The sequence below is a fragment of the Strix uralensis genome, chromosome 12, assembly GCF_047716275.1.
Source record: "Strix uralensis isolate ZFMK-TIS-50842 chromosome 12, bStrUra1, whole genome shotgun sequence".
Classification (NCBI taxonomy): Eukaryota; Metazoa; Chordata; class Aves; order Strigiformes; family Strigidae; genus Strix; species Strix uralensis.
Window position 1 is genome coordinate 22,059,507 of NC_133983.1, and position 21,780 is coordinate 22,081,286.

General features: G+C 55.1%; 1 protein-coding gene across 1 annotated transcript; it reads right to left on the reverse strand.

Moving 5' to 3' along the window:
- Nucleotides 1-8,240: 8,240 nt before the first annotated feature.
- Nucleotides 8,241-12,395, reverse strand: FOXF1 (forkhead box F1). Its single transcript, XM_074881552.1, has 2 exons — nt 11,336-12,395; nt 8,241-9,607 (listed from the first exon to the last, which is right to left on the reverse strand). The coding sequence occupies exons 1-2, from the start codon at nt 12,393-12,395 to the stop codon at nt 9,447-9,449; spliced, it is 1,221 nt and encodes a 406-aa protein (XP_074737653.1). The 3' UTR covers nt 8,241-9,446.
- Nucleotides 12,396-21,780: the final 9,385 nt, after the last annotated feature.

The window sequence follows — 21,780 nt, forward strand, 5'->3', positions numbered from 1 at the left end:
GAGTGTTTTTAATTCCAAGGAGCAGCTGCTCCAGGTCAGAGATTGGCAGCCTGTAGCAAACCCTCCTGCACCAGCAGCTTCAGTGAGTCGGTGGCAACTGAAGCACAGGTACAAGTTGCTGTCACCTCTGCTTCAAGAGCAACAACCTGCAGGGAAGGAATTAGTACAGGCAGCTGCTGAAAGGAGAGCCTGAAGCTGCAGAAGGCTCACCAGGGTTCAGAGCAGAGGTTTAGTAGAAGGTGGCTACATGGAGATGTAACTAGTCCTCCGAAATCCCCTTTGGGTGGCTATAGGATTCCCACGGGGAAAACAAGAACTTGAGTATTTACATTCTGAAAAAAAAAAGCAGCGTAGCTTGCAGCAGAGCTGTTCTATAAGCTTACCTGCGAGGAGGAGGGCACAGCTCGTGCTTTTTGAAATGGATTGTGTACCAACACAGCAGGAGTTGGAGCCTGTGCACCCTGAGGTCTGCAATTTCTGTCTTGGGAAGCAGTGACAGGGATGGGGCCCTTACTACTGCTTGGGAAGTTCCTCATCCTTAGCTAAAAGACATTTCAATGCAAGATGCTAAATTGCTATTTAATTAAATAATGCAAGACTGCCCAAGGCACACGCCTACATGGCCTTCTGGTGTCGTTAGCTGTGTGATGTGGATTTTTTCTTGTGGGCTGACCAAGTTCCTACTTGAGGAAACAGCAGATTTTGAAGAAAAAGTGAATGGGGCAGTCTGAATCTCTTAGATCTATTGTTTCAGGCTCTCTGCATGCTCAGGAAGACATCAGTTATACATGAGTCACTTCTGACTTTTCCCTAAATCCACAAAATTCTGAAAAGCGATACATTTTAGTGAATCTTTGGACTCTGATCTCGCAACAAAACTCGAGGAAATGAAGCCTCGTTATATTTTACTTTGGCCCAGACCAAGACTATGAAGATATTTTACTGACAATCAAACCATAAAGTCCACGCCCTAAAGAATTTACAGTGTGAATTAACAGGCTTTGAAGATGAGAACCTTTGCTCGAATAATATTTCTTCATTTTGTACCTGCTGTAGTGGCCTGAGGATGGAGATGTAGTTTGTGCCTCATCTCAGGTGGGCACTGGCCCTCGAGTCCCCTCTTTCTTGCTGTGACTGAAGTCAAGACTTCAGAGGCCTCAGTGCTTCAAGCCAGTTCTCTAATGGCCTTTCTGTGAGCACTCGTGCCTGGAGCAATGGGGAAAAGGTATTTTTAAGCACTTTAACCCCCAGTCTCTCTCTGTAAGGACAGTGGGACATCCTTGCTGCTTAAGATTCTCGTGATAAAAACATCTACAGTGACAAAGGAGTGCCTGGATGCTGCAGAAAAGTCTGAAACGCTGGTGATAGATGGGTAGTCTGCTTTTAATAGGGAATGAAGTGATCCCAAACGCTGACTTGATTTTTGCTCGCTTGCAGCAGCAGAGGAGCCTGCGTTTCACTGCTGTGTGATGAGAAGAAAAGTTCAGCAGTACAATGGGAAATACTTTACTGAGCCAACTTTGTTCAGAAGTAATTAAAAATGAGGTCTTTCTATTCTCTGCGCAGCCTGATGTCCTCGCTTGTCATGTGGTTCAGTGCATTCTTTCCAGCTCCTTTCATGGCACAAACAAGTTAGGATGTTGTTATTGCACGCCCCTCTTTTTGAGGGTTCAGTGGGGAAAGATGCTGAACAGCTCCCGAGGCTGGTCGGTGTGAGTAAACCCAGCTCCGCTCTCCTGGCAGTGGGGATGGTGTGGGATCCAGCAGCGACCACCCGAGGGGTTACAGTGTGGCCGTGAGCTCCCCGGGGCCGTGCTGCCCCTCTTCCCATCCTTGCTTAGGGGAGAGGTGTGGAGAGACAACGGTATCGGGTGAATGGAGCCTCGACCAGATCCATTAAGCTCCAGAACATGGTGACTTTGGAGGGGATTTTCTTTTGTTGAATGATACTAGTCACAGCGTGGTGTGTGGCACAGAGCAGTGAGGCAACTCTGTAATCTGTTAACAATAAAAGCGAGGTGGCTAACTGCCACTCGGCGCTGAAAACTATACAATCATTAGGGTTTTCCTTCAGACAGCTATGTCCATGCATTTCCTGGAACAAGGACAAGGCCACACAGCTTCAATCCACCGAAGACAACAGCGAGTAAACAAGCCATGTTGCTGTGTAGTCTCTGAGTGACAAGAGTCAGAGATTGCTTGTTTCCATGGAGAGAAAAAGGAAGAAAAAAAATCTCACCAAATTTCATCGTCTTCTACTGCTTCAAAGTGACAAACAAATGGTTTTTAGGGGAATGTTTCCATTGAAAAAATCTAGCACTGGGGCTGCGTTTTCTCTCCACGACTACAGCAAGAGGTGAGGAGTGGGAGGAAAAGCATGTGCTGGGATTTCTCTCATTCCGGTTCCTCAGAAGGAACAGCCCTGTGCAGCAGTTCTGGCTCTGGAGGAAACATCTGTGACTGTGGCCATGTTACTCAGGCAAACATACCCCTCCGTGAGGTAGGCTGTTGTGTACGAATGCTTTTATTTCCTTGTTGCCATCTATTAAAGATTATCTCCCTACAAGAAAAGTGCCCCATTTCCCATGTTTTCATGTGTAATGTCCGTGATGTCTGCTATAAACATCATGAAACGTTTCCCTGCCCCTATGCTGACACAGGTATAAAAGTCACTGCTTTTCATCTTTCAAAGCACTGTAGAAATGTTTAGGGTCGTGTATCCTGCCATTGTTCTGGGCTGGGCATCCCACTGAAGTCACTGGGAGAAATGAGTTCAGGATACGGACCTATCTAGTCAATCTTTACAGTGGCCCCAGTAACATCCACGTTTTACAGATGGGAAAAAGAGGAAGGCGGCGATGGCTCCTGATAGACTCAATCCAACGGGTGATTCCTACCACTTTGGAAAACAACTGGAGAGAACAGGCTGGAAACTCATCAAAAGCTCTCAAAAAACCCACCCCTGTAGCATGGTGGCCTTTGGACTTTTCTGTGTGACAGATACCTGATGTCCCAGACGGGCATCTTGTTGCTTCCAAAAGAAGAACTGCAGCCTCGTGGTCACTTTGTCTCCACACACCGGCCAGAGCCACCGGCCAGCCCTGCCATGGCTGGGAAGCGTGTGATCCTGCGGGTCCTCCTGCTCCAGAGGAGCCTTCCAGCCAAGGCACCCAACAGGAGCCTCTTTCCAGCCCAGGGACGTAAAACTGCAGCTCTCTCACCCTGCGGGACAAGACATGAGAGAGAAACTGAGATACTTTTCCCAAAACATGCCTCCTCCAGAGGTCTAGCAGGTCCATCGGTGTGTTACGGTCCACCCATCCCATGCAGGAACTCAAGTTGCTAACCGGCTAATTTTCTCTCTTTAGGGAATAAGGCAAACATACAGAACTGTTAGATGGGAGAAGAAAAAGGGCAGGGAAAGAAGGGAAACATTCATGAAGTGCTGCAAAAGCTCCTCCATTTCTAGGCATTAGTGTATCCATTGCTGCCACTCCTTAGTATTTTCAAGTGAATAATTATTCAGACAAGAGTAGTACTTACATTTTTCCAGAGGGATATCGTGTTTTCAGAGTGTTTCCAGGCACCTGCAGTGCTCAGAGGCCGAAGTGTGGTGTTTCCATCTCTCTGAAGGAGGCAATTACTCAGGTAGCTGGTCTGCAGCAGCTTTTCTTTACCACCACAGAGGAACACAATTGCTGTAGCAAGTTCTGCTCCAAGTGAACTCTTGGTACTGTAAGTCCCTGCAAAACTTTCCAGGCCCTGTCATCTTGCTTTCCCAGGTGTGTTTGCTTATTTTTTCAGTAATTAGCCTGAAGCTGAGCTGAGCCACAGAACTGCACTTTCTGTACCATTCTGGGTTTTCCGACTCCTGCTGCTATAAAGAAACGCCTATGTTCAGGCTCATATATTTACACCATGTAAGAACTGCTGAAGTAAAGTGGCACTGCCAGTGTCCCCGCATCTCTTAACATGATTAAGCAGAGATGGTTTGACCTCTAGAATTGTCATTTGCTTTCTGATGCTTGTACCAGTGGCCTGCAGGCTCCTTAGGACCTCTCAAAGGATGTGCAAGAAGTGTCCAAGAAGAGGAAATTCATCTTTACGACACAGCGATTCACCTCAGTGAAATTTTCTGAAGGATCTGCCTCTCCCTTGCAAATGTTTAGCTCATTTTAAGATTGGGTTTAAAACATTTATCAGAAGTTTGATGGATCAGAGCAACCTGTGATAATGGAAATTGGTCTGAAAGAGCGTGTGCAAATAGACAGACCTCCAACCCAGAAGCTCAGTAACGATAAGGTTTATTTCCTTAATAATATTCTGATTTTAGTTTCTTACTGGGCAAGATGAATACTGGCGGTGAAAGTTACTTAAAAAACCAATGGAGCTGCGTGCCTTTCCTCACTTGTTGAGCCAATCTGATAATAGTTTCTATGAATAGCATCAGCTCACAATTGCAAAGCTGCTGCCAGCACTTGAGGTATCTCCTGCTCATCACAGGGTCTCCTTTAGCCAGGCACACGCTCACCTGCATCAGGTATTTTGTCCCCAAGGGTGACTCCCAGTGGCAAAGAATTCTTGGCAGGGATGTGGAAATGCAAAGGCCACAGGAGCACCCCAGCACTGTCTTTTCCTGCAAAGATTGGTGTCAGGCAGCAGTTGTGCTTGTAAATATGCATGGAAAGGGAACAAATGTTCAGGTGTGGTCTTCCAAAAGCATTTCAGTGACATAGAAATCAAAGTCCCCTTTTCAAAAGTGACAAGAACTGTGGCTCAAATCCCCTGAGATTAAGTAGATCCTAAACTTCTTGGGTTTGAGGGAGAAATCAGGCACCCAATCATTCTGATGGAGCTGAGCCTTTACCTGCTAAGAAGCTGGTACCAAACTCAGAATTTGGCCTTTCCAAATACCCGTTCATGATTCAAGGTGTCTCTTCCCACCAGTTAAGTCTCCAAAGTGCCCAGTTTTCTTCTAGTCTGGGTAACCAACCTCATCGTGTGCTGTGTCTGTACTCATGGGCTGCTTCATGCTATCCTGTGCCAAATATCCCCATCTGTCCCACCTGGACACGGAACAGGCCTGATCCAGAAACATCCCATAAACAAGTTTTGCCTGGCACATTTAATCACCAGTATCATGATGCTAAACCTGAAGATAAAGGGACAGTCACCTTCGGAGCGCCGGATGCCAGAAGGAGGAAAAACAAATAAATAAATAAGTAAAAGAAAGCAAACCTTTCACACTCACTCCGTGGAGAAAAGGTCAGAAACCGCCAGAACCGGCCTGGTTTTAGGCCCAATTTGGGGGAAATCGGGGCTGAGCGAGGGGCGGGTGGTGCCGGTCCCCGACACGAGGTGGCGCTGCCGCCAAGGGAACGGCACTGCCCCCCCACCCCGACCCTGCTCCCCCCCACCCCGGGGTACCCCCCCCAACCCCCGACCGGTCCCCGCTGCCCCCGGCGGGGATCCCTCCAAACCTCCCTCTCCTGCCCCAAGAGGCCCCTCGACAGCATCCCCACCCAGATGTTGCCCCCTCCCCCCCCCAAATGGACCGCAGATCACGCCAAATGTGTGTGCCTTCCCCCCCGCCCCCCCCCTTCCCGGTTACCCAACCCCTACACTTCCTTTTGGGGGGGTGCCTGTCCCTGCTTTGGGATCCCTGCATCATCCCACGCTCCCTCAAGCTGTTTCCCCCCCCCCACCGTGGGAGCGTGTGCCCCCCACAAGCAGCACTGGGGACACGAGCCCAGAGGCAGGTGACAACGCCAGATGAGGAGCTCCAGCTCCCTGGAGGCCCCGCAAGGGTGGGAGGAAGCACCCCGGGAGGAGCAGAGGGGAGCGTCGATGTTGCCAATGCGTCTCATCACCCCAATCCTTGCTACAGCAGCGCACGGCCCTGGGTGCAGCACATCTGGGGACCCCCAGGACCCCTGAGCCGGGGGTACATCTGTGCCAAACCCATCTGGAGCCACCGTGCCCTGTTTCTTGTCATGCTCCAAAATGCTCCAGGCCTGGAGAAAACTCATGGGCCTGCATAAGGCATCTGCAAGGAGAAACTCTTTCCTCTAGCAGAAATGCCAAAAAAGCAAAGAAACCAGTGTTGTTGTAGCACCTACAGGTTGGGAAGCGGGTGGTGAGGAGCGGACAGCAGATGGCTGATACCAAACTGAGCCCCAGCAGCCAACCACGGTCTGATCTGGGCCGTTACGTGAGCAAATAGCACATTTCTGAGCAAGCCTCTGTCTCATCTCCTCTTACAGGGCTCCAACAGCATTTCTGAGCAAGCTTATTCCTCCTCACCTCTGACCAGAGCCCGACCGATCCTGCAAACGTACGAGCGGAGCTGGTACAAAGGCACCACTTGTGATAGCGGCGAGGCTTTTTGCCATCCCCTGGGACAATATATGCAGGGAAAAATCAAGTTTTTCTTGTGCAGAAGAAGGGCTGGGGGCAGCAGCCTGTGGGGTTTCATCCTCTCCTCCCTGATGTAGGTGTCTGAGATGGAGAGCTGTCTGTTTAGACTGCGCTCACTGGCTTGAGGAATATGTGGCGTCCACGGTATGCAGTGGTTCTGTTTGTCCAGGTTTGGAAACCAACGGGAGGGGGGAAAAATGAATCGTATAAACCTTTGTTGGGGGACCAGATATCAAACCCTTTCAAGCTGGGCCTGAGGCTTGCAAGGTACCTGCCTGCCCTTTCCAGCCCAGCGAAGGCCAAGCTCTGGCAGCATTGGCACTGCAGGCAAACGAGAGTCCAAAGTTAACCTAAAAGATTAAAATGAACCTTAGAAGGGACAGAGAGATTTCAAGGAAGGAAGAATCACTTGGCAGAGACTGGACTCCTAACCCCGGTCCTTTATCTCAGCCACACCTAGCACAGATATGTGCTTCAGGAGCAAAGACCTTCGGCTTGTATATAAAAAGGATGGTAAGAAAGCGGCTCACCTCAACTGGGATGGGCGGCAGTGCCGACGGCTCAACCCATAAAGGCATAAAAACAGGGAAACCCCAATAAATACTGCCGGTTGATTGCCACTAGCTTAAAGAATCTACTCTCAAAAACAAACAAAAAAAACAAACCCAAAACCAAAAAGCACCACTCCCCCAAAAAAACCCACAACAACAAAAATCCCACTCTCTGAGAAAGGCCTCCACCAGCTCTGATAAAGCCTTTCCCACCTGCTTTAATTAAAGAATAATTAGATTTTTTTTTCTGTTGTTACCAGCTTACTTTGCTTTTAATTAAGCTGATTACACAGAACTGGGCTAATTAGTGTGCAGTAACCTAACTTCCCTGTATAAAGACAGAAATACACAGCTAAGTAAGCACATTAATTTGCCTGCATCTATTTTTTATGTGCATGTATATTTGTGATGAGTGTTGATATACACATATTGGCCCACGGATTAAAGCAAAAATTCCCGGATAAGGTAGTACCCTTAATCAGACCAAATAAACCCAAACTTTGCAGAAAATTTTTCAGATGAGCCGGGTTTGTGTCCCCGCTGCCTGCTCTCCCCTCGCTGCGGATTTATCGCTGCCCAGCGCAGGACGGGGATGGCGCAGGAGTTCATCTGCTTAATTTTTATTTTTTTTCTTTTTTCTTCACGTGGGGAAAAACCCACGGGAACTTTTAGCGCTCTCCTCGGCGCGGCCGCGGCCGTTACCAGCGGAAATTCCGCGGGGATGCGCGGCTCTGGCTGCCCGAAAAATGCGCGTGTCCCTCCCGGGGTGGAGGAGGAGAGAAAAGAAGCCGCAGGCTCTATCCCTGCGGAGACACGCCTCGTCTGCGAGTAGGAGGCAAGGAGCTGTCAAAAACCCCCTTTCGCTTTCTCCTTGGGGGAAAAAAATGAAATAATAATAATAATAAAAAGATAAAAATAAAAATCGCCTCCGGTTTTCCTCCCTCCTCGTTTCATTATCCTCATTTTAAATATTTCTGCGCAGAGAAAAGGGTGACCAGCCCCGGACACGGGACCCCTCGGAAGCCGCAGCCAAACCCCAAAAAGGCCTTTTCGACCCTACACCGAAATGGGGAATTATTGCACCAAACGCATGAAGGGTTGCAGCGGCCGGGCCGGGCGCTCCGCGGCCCTTCCGCGCACTGCGGAGCGCTCCGCAGCGCCCGGCGGAGGCCACAGACTCCTCAGATATAATTACGCGTGTTACACCGCATGCTCGTTTATTTGCTGCTCATACAATCGTGAAGCCCATGTACAAATAACATACATGTTTTATTTCGGTTCGATTTTTTTTTTTCTTTAGGGGCAAAACGTACACAGAAGGGCAGGGCGAAAAAAAAAAAAAAAAAAAAAAAACAAACCCACATAATTACAATTTTATACAGTGCAGAAAGAATTAAAATAGGTGTCACCGAACTGTACAAAGTCAGGGCGAAAAAAAAATATAGAGGGGGAGGGAGGGGAATAATCCTTCATTATATATATATTTCTATAAAAACATATGGAGGATTGTCTTTACACAGAGACCATGATCGGTTTAAAATTTACAAAGGTTAACTAAAAAAAAATAATCTATATGGCAAATATTGCCAACAGATTCACCGATTTAATACTGATCGACTGAGACTACTCGTGTCTCGATTATTAGCAACAACAAAAAAAATGTAGAATAAATAACAGAATGAGCATGGCTGTCTCTTTTCAAAGTGCCTTATTCTCTCTGCATAGGGTCTGATCCTGCAGTCTTTATGCAGGAAAAAAAAAAAAAAAAAAAAAGGCTAAAAAAAAATCCCTCTGAGAGATTTTTTTCCCGCTGTGTGTTTGCCGGAAAAAAAAAAAAAAAAAAAGTATTTTTCAGAAGAAGGGGCTCGAAGTGAGACGGGACCCAGGGGGTCGGAGCGGGGGGACCCCGGCGGAGAGCCCGCTCCTCCCCGCGGCGCAGCGCGGAGAGGCCGCAGGCGCGGGATGCGCTGGCTTTGGGGTCAGGGTCCTTTCCATTCCCCCCCCTGCCCCCAGCCCGATCCGGCTCTGCGCCTACCACCTGGGACGGCAACATCGCTCCATGCCAATTACAAAACTGAATCAGTAATTTAATTTTTTTCTTTTTTTTTTTTTTTTTTTTTTTTTTAAGAAGCATCAAAACCTCATTTATCAAACCCTTAACCCCAAACTCGCAGTCGGGGTTTTCGGGGGGGGGTTGGTGGGGCTGCTTTTGCTTTCTTCTCAACCCAACCCCAAGCGAAGAAGCAGAAGATGAAGGCAGAGACCGTCTGTGATTTAAAGACCCGTGTTGGAGGCCGGGTCCGGCCGATGCTCAGCTGCGGGGCAGGCTCAGCCCCGGGGGCCGCACGCCCCGCTCCTCCCGAACAAAGCCAGGCTGCAGAGATCCCCCCCCCTTCCACCGAGAGGGTCCTGGGGAGGGGGGGCTCGATGCCTGGGTCAGGCTTTGCCGGCCCCAGGAGGTGTTTTTTCCGCCCCGTATCACATAACGCACGGCTTGATGTCCTGGTATGTCACTTGTTGGTGGTAATAGGAGCCGCTGCCCGCCGAATGCATGGAGGAGGAGGCCATGGCGTTGAAAGAGAAGACGAACTCCTTTCTGTCGCACATGCTCGGAGACTGGGAGTGATACCGCGGGATGCCTGCGGGACGGGGGGGGGGAAAGATTGTCAGCCATCGGAATTATATTTAGGAGAGGAGGTTGAGCGCGGGGGGGAGAAAGCCGCCGTCTGGATGAAAAAACAAACAAACAAACCGAAAAAAAAAAAAAAAAACCAACAAACAAACTAACCCCAAGCCCTCCGCAGCCCCCGGGTCTCAGAGCAGAATTGGGTATATTTCTGCATGCACACAAATACACAGGCAGTCCCGGGGCTCCGCGGGCGCGGACAGGTGCGGCGGAGGAAACCCCCTCGGCCCCGGGACGGCGCGGCCCAAGGACGCTTCGAGAAGACGGGATTTGGGTTGGGTTTAAAGGGTTTGGGGGTTTTTTTGGCCCTCTTGAAGCTGCCGGCTGCTTTTCCCATCGCCTCCGCCCGCGCGGAGTGTCCGCGGGGTGCAGAGCGGGGACGCACATTCGTCCACCGGGGCCGGTGGCGGAGAGGCCGAGGGCGAAAGGCCGCGGGGAGCGGGGCTGTGCCCGCCGTTTCTGCCGCCACCCCGGGACCTCCAAACGCCCCATAAAATTGGGGTGAGCTGGGGAGAAATGCCCGCCCGGGGACGCCGCTCCCCGCCGCTCCGGCGCCGTTAATTTGCGTGTTAATCCGCAGCATTTCTGTTAAGGCCGCGGGTGGGCCCCGTGGCTCTTCGGGGCGGATTTTTCCTCCGTTTTCCAGCGGATCTGGGTGCGCTGAGCCGGAGCCGGGACCCACCCAGGCGCAGGAGGGTGCCCACAATCGGGCGCTGGCCCCGGCCCGGCCCGGTGCTCTATACCGGGGCTCGGCCTCTCCGTAGCGGCCCGTTTGACGCCTTTATCCCCGCTCCTCTTCGTGGTTTTGACCCGCTAACGCTTCGTTTCACTCCCGTTTCTGCCAGGCATTTCCCGCTCCCCCAAAGGCCCGGGGTGATGTGCAGGGACCCCCAAAACTCTCCCCTTCACCCGGCCACGGCTCCCAGGGCTCTCCCCGTGCCCCGAGAGCCCCCCCGAGGTGAGTTTGGGCCGCAGGGCGAAGCCCAGCGCCGGCCTCGTCCCTCCCGAGGCCTCCTCCTGGCCAAAACACCGTGTGTCGTGTGGCCCCCCCAGCTCTAGGAGCCGGGGGAAACCCACCCTCGGCAACTCCATCCCGGGGCCGGGGCTGTGGGGCGCGGGGGGCCCGGGCCACCGACTTCCGCATGGGCGGAGGAGCGGAGGGAGGCGATGGGCCTGGAAAACATAGCCCCGGAGAGGAGCTGATGGCGGGGGACGGGGACGGGAGGGGGCGGATGGCGGACACCCCGGTGTGGAAATTCCCCCCCCCCCCCCCCCCTTCCTCCTCTTTTTCTCCCTCCGGAGCCCTCCAGGTCCCGATGGAGGTGGAAGACCCCCCGGGTCCATCTCCTTCCCGCAGCTCCCCGCCTGCCCGAGCCCACCGGCCCCAGGCCCGGGGTAGCCCCGGGGGAGCGGAGCCCCGGCCCGGCGGGGCCCAGGCCCGCGGCGAGCCCCGACGGCTGTCCCGTTGCCCCTGGGAAGGGAGGCGAGGAGCTGGGCGGGGTGGGGGGACACACACACAGACACGGCGGCTTCCCCCCCGGGGGGTGCATTACAACCCCACGAAGTGGGGCGGCTCGGCGCGGCCGGGATCCACGCGTGGCCGGCTCGGAGCGCTCCCGCCCGGCCGGTCTCCCCCGTCCGACCCCCCGCGGGGTCTCTCCCACGCGTGTCCGCGCCTTACCTTGCAGCTCGGCGGTATTGTGGCTGTTCTGGTGCAGGTAGGACTGGTCGAGGGAGTGCGTGGAAAGGCTGGAGGAGAGCGGGTTGGCCGTGGGGTTGCAGGGCGAGAGGGGCTGCTGCTTGATGTAGGACGCGCCGGTGTTCAAGGCCGCCGAGGCGGTGGGAGCCCACGCCGAGGCCGAGCTGGAGTAAACCGAGTGGGGCTCCATCACGCCGCCGCCGGCGAGCAGCGGGGAGGCGGGCACGGAGCTCTCGTGGTGCGGGTAGTCCCCCGCCGAGGAGCCGGTACAGCCGCCCATGTAGGAGTGCCCACCGTTGGCGGGCAGGTGGGGCACGGAGTGTCCCGCCAGGCCCATCCCCTCCACGTTGCTGGACAAATGCCCGTTCATCATCCCCAAACCCCCTTCGAGGGAGAGGCTGTTGGGGGGGCAGGAGAGCCCGCCGGCGGAGCCCTGGAAGCCGTAGCTCTCGGGGAGGTGGTTGAAGCTGAGCCCGTTCATCATGCTGTACATGGGCTTCAGCGCTTGGCATTTCCTCCTGAAACCGCGGGGTCGGCGCCGAAACGAGCCCTCCTCGAACATGAACTCGCTGGCCGGGTCGATGGTCCAGTAGTGGCCCTTGCCCGGGCGCCCCAGCCCCTTGGGCAGCTTGATGAAGCACTCGTTGAGCGAGAGGTTGTGGCGCACCGAGTTTTTCCAGCCCTGGTAGGAGCCTCGGAAAAAAGGGAAGCGGCTCTGCAAGAACTGGTAGATCTCGCTGAGGGTCAGGCGTTTGGAGGGCGAGCTCTGGATGGCCATGACGATGAGGGCGATGTAGGAATAAGGCGGTTTCTCCGGCCTCCGGATCCCCGCGTTGGTTTTCTTCGCCTTGGGACCGGCGCTGCCGGCGGCTCCGCCGCTGCCCGCAGCGCTACCGGTCGCCCCGCCGGTGGCCGCGGAGGCGGCGTCCATGGCCGAGCTCTGCGGCTGCTTCTCGGCCACGGAGGACATGGGGCCGTAGCTGCTCTGCACCGGAGGAGGAGGGGGCTGAGAGGACAGAGCCTGTTGCGCTTCTGCAGTCATCTACGGCCAGGTCCGCGGCGGCCAGCCCCGGCCCTCCTCCCCCACGAGCCCCCCCAAAAGGCCACGCTGCTGGGGGCTCGCCGCCACTCACCCCCCACCCCCAAACCTCCTCCCGGCCCCCCGGCGGGGTTTCTTTCCACCGGGAGACTTCACCCCTCCGGGGATAAACAAATGGAAGCGACGACACCCCCCTCTACACACACACCCCCCCCCCACCCCCCCTTTTCCCTCCTCCTCCTCCCACTTTATCCCTAAATCCGAGCCCTGCTGCAGAAGGCGAGCGAGAGGCGGAGGGTCGGGGGGGGCCCGCAGGGAGGCGGGATGGGGGGGGGGGGGGGCGGGCGGGCGGGTGGAAGCGATCTGAGCTCGGCTGCTGCGAGAGAGAAGCCGGCGGCCGCCGCCTCCGCCTGCCCCGCTGCCCCTCGGCGGGCCGGGCTCCCGGGGCCGCCGTCCCGTCCCGTCCCGTCCCCCCCCCCGCCCCGGGCCCCGGCTCTAGCTGGGTTGTCGCTGCCGGTGCTGCGGAGAGCTGCTTCCCATGGCGGTGGCTGTCGAGTCTGCCCCCGGTCCCGCCGTTCGCCTTTTACTTTATCTCCTTGCAGCCGCGTCTGCCGCTCCTTGACAGACGTAAGAGCGGAGAGGAGATCCCCGCCCCGACCCGCTCCCCCACGCCCTCCCGGGCGGCCCCCTCCGCCGCCCTGTCCCGGCCCCCCTCCGCTCCCCGCTCCAGCTGGTGGGGCAGCTTTTAAAGAGCCCTTTCCACGCCGCCCTGCCCGACCCGGGGGCTGCGCGAAGCATCCCTGCCCTCCGCGGGTGGGGGGGGGAGAGGAGGAGGAGGAGGAGGGGAGGGGGGCGTGTGTATATGTGGGGTTGTGCCACGCGTGACCGCGGCGCTGCGTGGGGCTCCGCCACCCGTGTGTGCGTGTGTGTGTATCCCCCTTCCCCCTTCCCCCACGCCGCCTCTGCTGAAAATCACGGGGAGAGTGGGAAGGGCCCCACGCGGGCCGTGGAAGGGGCCGAGGCGCGGCAGCTTCCGCGGGAGGCGCAGGACAGCGGCGGCCGCCGCGCAGCGCGGAGTTTCACCCACTTTAAACCCCCTCTTCGTGCGCTCTTTTAAGCTCGGCGGGCCCGGGCAGGATGTTTATACTGCGCAATGTAAACACGGGCTCGGGGGTGCTTTAATAAAAAGAAATCGGCGAAAACTCCTGCTGTTTCTCGAAATGCCCTTTTCTGCCTCCGCCGCCGGCCCGGGGATGGGAACGGGTGTCGGACCCCTCGCCTGCTCCGAGGCTTCTTTCGAGTTGAGGGTGGGACGGTTGATTTTCGGGGTTTTTTTTGGGGGGGGGGGGGTATATAAATCTATGCTGAACGTTTGCAGTTGAATGCCAGGAGCCTGATGCTCAGCTCCGGCGGATGCCACGGTCACGCGTGAGGGGTGGGGGGAAGGAGAATAGGAAGGCAGGGGGGCAAAGAACCCCTTTTCTCCCCCCCCCCAAAAAAAAAGCCCACCCCACCCTTTTGAGCATCGTCCCGTCAGGAGAGCTTTCACTCGAGGTAAGTCTCTTGAAACCTTTGTCACCGTCTTGCGCGTGGAAACCTGCGCTCCGGGGGTGGAGGGGGGTAGGGGGGGGCGGGATGGGGGCTGGCAGGGCTGTGAGAGCCTGGGCTTTCAGGGCTGCTGGCTGGGAGCGGAGCAGATGTGCTGGCTGCAGCAGCCCGCTCCCTTTCAAGATTAGGGAAAGGAAGAGAGAAAGAAAAAAAAAAAAAAAAAGAAGGAAAAAACCTCCCCCCCCCCCCCCCCCCCCCCGCTGCAGGCCGCACCGCAATGCTGTGGGTCCGTCCCGCTGCTCCCTCTGCAGAGAGAGAGGGACACCCCCCTCCAAGTCCCCCGTCTTCCAGTTTCGCTTTTAAAGTTTTTCATGATAATTTAATACCTTCTAAAAGAAAGATAGATACCGATCGGGTTCCCAAACTCTCTCCGCGTTATTCGCGAGGAGTTGTGAGCAGCCTCCGGGGCGCCTGTCACATCTGTGACACAACCAAGAGGGATTTCACATCAGGGGCTTTTTTTTTTTTTTTTTTTCCCCCTCTCTCCTTCCCCTTCCCACCGTCTGCCCCCTCTCCGCAAAATAAATCCTCTTGCAGAAAGCACCGGCCCCCCTGTTCCCTGGGCAAGGGGGGAGCTTTGGGGACGGGGACAGGCGGGGGACAGCCCTGGGCAAACCTCAGGCCGGGGACAGGTACCCGGGGAGGGGATGGCAGTGGGGGGGGACAGTTTTTTGTGGAGTTTTTCGCTTGAAGAGGAGGAGGAGATGGGGCTGCTCCGGCTGCGCGGGGCGGCGGCGGCCGCTGTTCCCTTCTGCCGGGCGCGGAGCAACGCGAGGAGCAGAGCAGCCGCTCAGGGAGGGGGAAAACCCACTCCCAAATTCGCTTTTTTGGGAAACGATCACCTTCCCCAGGTGCTTACAGTCCCGGGAAGGCTGGTGTAGAATAAACCCTCTGCTTCTCGCTGTATTTATTTTTATTTTTCCGAGGCGAGAGCATCGCTGACCCTGAGCTTTGCTCCTCATCAAATGCCTCCCTCCCCTCCCCCCCCCCCCCCCCCCCCCCCCCCCGCCCCGGGCCTCGAAAAGGGTGTTTTTCTTTACTTTATATCGCTCTGCAACTGAATCTCCCCGACCTGCCCCCAAAACACCCGGGGATGGAGCTCGAAACACAACACAAAGAGCTCGTGTAAAAGCCACGTTCAAAACCGTCGCCACCGGCAGCATTTCCACTAGGAAATAAAATACCTGCGAGCGAAAAAACTCTCCAAAAATCAAACCATTCCCCTTCAAAGAATATCAGACCCCGCACAAGTGCCCTTTCTCACTCTCGCAGGCTCTTTTCGGAGTGTGATGATTTGGTTTCCGATGTGTTTATTACAGCCAGCAAACGTTAAAAATGGAAATATATCGCTCCGGGTTTTACAGGCCTCGCCGTGGGAATAGCAGAAACTTTGGAGGGTTTTAAACCCACCCCGTGAATTGGGGAAAAGAGAATTTTGGGGTGGAAAAGCCGGGCCAATGTACGAGGGGGGTGATGGTGTGTGGGGCTGGAGGGACCGTGTCGGCCTTGGAGGGATGGAGGGGAGAGAAACACGCCGGGAGAGGGGTTGGTGGTGACACTTCAATGCTTATAAAACCTCCGCGGAGGTCCCAGAAGCATTTTCAGGTTCAAAATGGGCCTGGGATGGGTTTTTGGAAGGGAGAAGATGGGAAAGTTTCTGGGTTGAAGATGCAGGTTGACCCCCGCAGATGAACGGAGGGAAAGATGCAGGGAAGGGGGTGGGAAAAAAACCCCAAACCAAACCAACAACAACAACAACAACAAAAAACCCCAAACGAAAAAAAACACCCAAGAAAAGATCATCTAGAGCAACTAGCCCTGCTAATCTCGGCACCGTTTGGAGCCCGTTTTGCCGGCCCGGCCCCGCATATTCCCCGCAACCACCCTCGGCCCCGCCGCGCTTCCCAACCGGGTCCTTCCCAAACCCGCTCCCCTTCCCTCCCCCTCCCCGAAACTCGGCAGTGTTTTGTGTAAAAATAGACAAATCCGAGCTTTCTTCCTTTTCCTGCGCCGAAGGTATTTTTACTAGCTAATTGCTTAAGTGAAGTCAACTTTGCAACCAGGCCGGGTGTAATCCGAGTATGGAAATGTATATAGGTAGTATTGTTATAGGCGGGCTGGGTGCTGCTCGGAGAGGGGCCGGGGTGTTTCTGCGAGCCCGGACCACCCAGGGCGAGGGGAGTGACCGCCCCATGTCCCCCGTCCCCCCCCCCGCTGCTCCTGCTTTGCATTAACACCACCCGCAAGACCCCCTCCCCTCCTTCCCCAGCACCAGCCCTTTTCCCTCGGTTGGTGGGGGTTTTCTTCTGGGTTTTTTTTTTTTTTTTTTTCGCCCCAAATCCGTGGCAAATTGATCCCTAAATGTTTATTTAAGGCCGAGGGGGTGCGTTCAAGCGAGGGGCTTAAGGCTGGGGAGAGCGGAGCTGCGGGGGAGGTGTGAACGGACCGAGGGAGAGGTGGTATTTGGGGGGACATTCCCCCCCCCAACCATTTTTGCGGGTCCATCACACGGCAACGCTTTGCCCCACGCGTGTGCGTGTGTCCGGTCGCGGGCGGGCCTTTTCCCGGTGGCACCCAGAGCCCAGCTCCGGCCTCCAGGACCGAGCGGGACCTGGAGGAGGTTTTGGGAAAAAACAAGCCAAAATTGGGAGCGGGTGCGAAGCAGAGCTGCCGAAGCGCCTGACGCGGCTGCGGGAGGTGCGGGCTGGCTGGCAGGCGCTGCGTCTCAGGCAGAAGTTCAGGCTTTGGTCAGAAAGGGGGGGAAAAAAAAGAAAAAGGAAAATCTTACACTTCCCCCCCTTGGTCCCCCTTTTCCCCCCTCTGCCTGTCCCGACACTGCGCCCCCCCTCCCCTCTCCAAAAGCCCACATTTTCCATGACGTCCTTCGATGAAATATTGCAGCACAGGAATTTACAGCCTGCTTCAGCGCGGGATTTTTTAGGAGTTTTCTGGCAGGACCCAGTCCCCGCGACACAAATCGGTTCCAGCGATAATAAGCTCCGAGCGCTACCACTTAGACACGATCGCTTCCCACAGAGATCTTCAAAATATCTCCGGGTATTTATATCCCTGCTCAGGGACGGATAGCTGGAATACTTTCCCGGAGGGATGCTTTTTGACTGGCTGGGATTCAGACCCGCGGACCTGGGTACCGAGAGAAACAGCGGGGCTGAGCCGGAGCAGAGCCGGGACGCGGCGAGTGATGCTCCCGGCCAACCCTCAGCAAACAAATTCGCCCTTAAAGGCGGCCCGAAGTGTAAATCCAGGTGTAAATCCAGGTGTAAATCCAGGCTGGCATCGCTGAGCCATCCGTGCTTTCTCCGACACGTTTTCTTCCCTGGGGGGGCTCCTCTAGTGACGGGGCCGGTGCTGGGGATGCCCCCAAATCAAACAGGTCCCTCGGGAAGTTATGTCCCCCCTTGTGGCACGCAAACCAAATGAGTAGCCATTTCCAACTTTTCTAGCCCCAAACTCGGGGGGGGGGGGTGGGGGGGGGGGTGGGTAGCGGTAAAATGGGGACAGCGGTGCCGAAGAAACCTTTCGATCCGCTGAGCTTTTTGAGGTGGGGAATCACCCCCGGCCCTCGACGTCTCCCGGAGCGAAAAGCCCGGCCGGGCCGGGCCGGGGAGTCCCCGCGAAACGGGGAGGGCGAGGGGCTTCCCCGGGGCTCAGCTTTATTTCCAGGCTTATTGAAATTGGGTTTTCGTTGTTTTCTTCCCAACTTTAACCCCAGACCCCGTCGAAATCGCGCCGATGTGGCGGTGCGAGCGGCAAGGGGGGATTTTTAGCGTCAGGCAGGCGAGGGCCACCGGCCCCCCGTTTCGGGGTATCACACAAAATCCGTCTGCAGGGAGAGGAGAGAGGAGTGAAAACGGAATAGCCCAAAACAAGGAGGAATGGGTTATTTTCTTCCACGAGTGGTAAAGGCCGCGGGGAAGGTATATTGTCGGGCTAAATAATAACCGAGCTTCGCCTACGATTAAATACGGAGATGCTGAAAACAAACCCCGACGGACGCGGGGAAGGACCCGGCCTCCCGCTGCTGAGCACCGGGGCACAGCAGTGCGGGGTACCCCGGTTCCCCGGGCTGGGGTGCGGGCAGCGGGAATCCTAAGAGGAATATTGGGGGGGACCCGCACGGTGTCGGCGACCGTGCAGAGCCCCGGGTGGGTCGCCGGTGCTGCGGATCCGCGTGGGCTCCTTGGACCCGGGATCACCGAGGCCGGAGCATCACCCAGCCTTGGGAGGGAGAGGGGGTGTCAGCAGCCGAGCGCTGCCCTGGGGTCCCCAGCACTGAGCCTTGTCGCCTGCCGAGAGGGGAGAGAGGGCTGCGGCGGCAGAGCCATCCACGCAGGACGCCGCGGTCCCGCGTGGGGAGGGATGCGGCTGTCAGGGAAGGATGCTGAGGGCAAAGCTCCTCCGGTGGATCCGGGCGAGGCTGGCACCGTCTCAGCCACCCGCCGGGAGGTACCGACCTGCCCAGGTACCCGGCCGGGACGGGGGGGGGGAAGCCCCCGGCGGGTCTCGAAGGTCCCTGGGGCTGCAGAGGGGTTTTGTCCTGCCCACGGAACTCCCACGCTGCCCCGGGACCGGCCAGATCTGCCCCACTTGTAAAAGCGGCTTTGTAGGGAGCCCCGGAGCATCCCTCTGGGGGGGAAAAAAACACCCGTGGGCCCTTCCTCCGGCTCCTTTGCTGCGGGGCGTGGGGCTGGGCTGCAGAGCGGCCTTGCAGCCCCCAGGCAAAGGGGCTGCGGCGGGGGACGACGACACTGCACCGGCTAAGGGGAGACCCCCCTGCCCGGACCCAGATCAGCCCCCCCAGCTACCGCCTGTGGCCCAGGGCGACCTCTTGATTTTTTTAAACCTCGTTTCTATAATAAATCCCGCATCTAAACTCCGTCCTCCCCCCTCCCTTCCCCAACCCAAAGGGGGGTTTCGGGACTCATGTTCACAAACAACGTGAAAACCCCCCCGCTGTGAACAACTGCAGCTCCCCCCTCGCTGCTCCCCTGGCTGCAGAGACCTGCGGATGGCTTTCCTTGAAAGCTCTCCCTGCAAAAACTGTTTCCCATCGTTATTATTATTTTCTTTTTAATGAGTAAACTCCCAGCTAATGATGTATCCCTTAATTGTTGCACCCGGGCAGCTCTGTAGCGCACCAGCGGGCTCTGGAGCCACACTACGGGGTGCCGCAGCTTCGGGACCCCCTTTGCTTTGCAGTTACCAGCGCAGAGAGTCAAAAGACTCCAAAAATTGTTTCATGATGCTTAGAAAAACAGAAGACCGAGTCGCAAATCGATTCCTTTGCACAACCGGTCCCTAGTTAAATATTATAAGCGATTTGGGGGGGGGGGGGCTTTAAAAAATGTTGTGCAGGGGACAGCGTGCTCGGTTGGCATTCCCGGGAAAGATGCTCAGTGGATACTTGAAATGCTCGACCCGAGGTGGGAAGGTTTTCCGCAGCACTGGTTATTATGCCCCGAAGTTAACCGATTTCTGCAGCAAAACTGGCTTTTTGTGAGAATCAGGCTGATAACGGGAACGGGTACATCCATCTTCCCGTTGGGCATCTGGGTTTCTTGGGGAAGGGGATGTGCGAAAGCCGGGGAGGAAAGGGAAAGAAATCTGTAAAAAAAAAAAACCTAAAAACCAACCCACCAAAATTGGTGTGGAACTCACTAAAAATTCGAATAACGAACCCAGAAATGGTTTTGGTTTTCTTGTTTTCAGAATCTCCCGTTGAGTTATATCCCCCCACACACTCCCAGTGCGTTTTGCAGAGCACCCTCAGCTCCGCGCTCTGAATCTCCTTTAAATTCCACTTCTTAAAATATGCAAAATCATTTTGCATCTAACCGCCTTAAAATCGGTGAATAGGGGAAACTCCTGCCTGCCCCCCAAAGAGCTGGAAGCAAATCCCTTTCTGCAGCAGATTTTGCCGGCTACCTGCGAAGAAAGATGCTGCCGAGGGCTTGGGTTGCAGCATAATAATTTTTTCTTAGAGAATCACTCGTTTCTCCTTTAGAAACGATCGAGTTGGACAGATTCACTCACAGCACCGCGGGCTCAAGGACTTTTCTCCCCCCACAGCGGTGTTTCCCCCACGGAACGGGGAGGAGGGGGGTGAAGCCGCAGCCGCGGAGCTCTTGCGGGGACGGGGTCGGCGGAGCTGCCGGTGCCGGGGCAGAGGCAGTCCCGGGTCACCCGTGTCCCCCCGCCACGCGTGGGACCCCACGGGGTGCCGTCGGGGCAGGGTGCTGAGCCCTTACAGCGTATCGAAATCCGCCTGCACAGCCCTGGCGCTGGGGAGGGAGTGGGTCCGACCCACGGCGGGACGCGAACCCTCCTCCCGGTTAAGGTGAAGCGGCTGTGATTAAACCCAATACAGGCGTGTGCTGAAATCTGCGCGGGCAGAGCAGGAAAGGGCATTCTTTACATCGGGATGAGGCTTTAGAGCAGAGCTGGAGCGGAGACCTGGGTCTGGTTTGTCCCGCAGCCCCAGAAGAGGAAAAGAGAAATGCCTCCAAATACTGAAATAGATAAACGGGTACAGTGAGACTGTCCTGGAGGGGAGAGAAGGGGAGAGAACAAGAGAGTGAGGAAGAAGAAAGACAGAACAGACAGCACAGACAGAACAAAAGACAGAACAGACAGAACAACATACAGAACTGCAGAAGGAAAGAAAGAAAGAAAGAATGAAAGAAAGAAAGAAAGAAAGAAAGAAAGAAAGAAAGAGAAAGAAAGAAAAGATAAAGAAAATGAGAGAAAGAGATAAAGAACGAAAACTAGAAAGAATTTGAAAAAGAGAAACGGAGAGAAAGGAGAGAGAAAAGGAGAGACATTAACACAGAGAAATGAAGAGCAAGAGAGTGAGAGAGAAAGGGTGAAAGAAAGGAACGGGGAAACAGGGAAATGGAGAGGCAAAAAAGACGGAAACAAAAAATAAGAAATAAAGAGAAAAAGAAAAATACAGAGAAAGAAAAAATAGGGAGAAAGAGGAAAATCTGGAAAGAAGGAAAGAAAGAAAAAGGGAGAGCAAAAGAAAGAAAGGAAGGGAGAAAGAGATAAAAAAAAGAGAAGGAAAAAGAGAAAGACAGGAAAAAAGAGAGAAAGAGAGAGAGCAGAAAAAGACAGAAAGAAAGAAAGAAAGAAAGAAAGAAAGAAAGAAAGAAAGAAAGAAAGAAAGAAAGAAAGAAAGAAAGAAAGAAAGAAAGAAAGAAAGAAAGAAAGAAAGAAAGAGGAAATGGAAGGAAGAAAGAAAATGGAAAGAAGAAAGAGAGCGAGAGAAAGGAAGAAAAAGAGAAAAAGAAAAAAGAGAAACAGTGAAAAAGAGAATGATTAAAAGAGCGAAAGAAAAGAGAAAGAAAAAAAGAAAGAAAAGAGAGAATGGCAGAAAAGAGGAGAATGAGAGAGAGCACGAAAGGGGAGGAAAAAAGCAAGCAAACAAGTACGAAAAGGGAAATTAATTTCCTGCAAAACCAGTAATAGGACATAGACAATATAATTTTTCCCTGGAAAACGGGGGTGAGCAGGGAGGGAAGCGCTCCCGCGGGCAGAGCAGCCCGGCCCCGGGCGCTGCCCGTCCCGTCCCGTCGGGGCCGCGGGTTCCTCCCCCCCGGTACCTGCCCCCGGTACCTGCCCCCGGTGCCGGCCGCCCCGACGGCGGGCAGCCCGCTGCCGTGCCCGGTGCCGTTAACCCAGCCCCTGGACGGCGCGAAACGGGGGGAAAAAAAGCCTAAACCAGCCCGGGTTTGGGTTTGGGTAGAGGGGATTTGGTTCC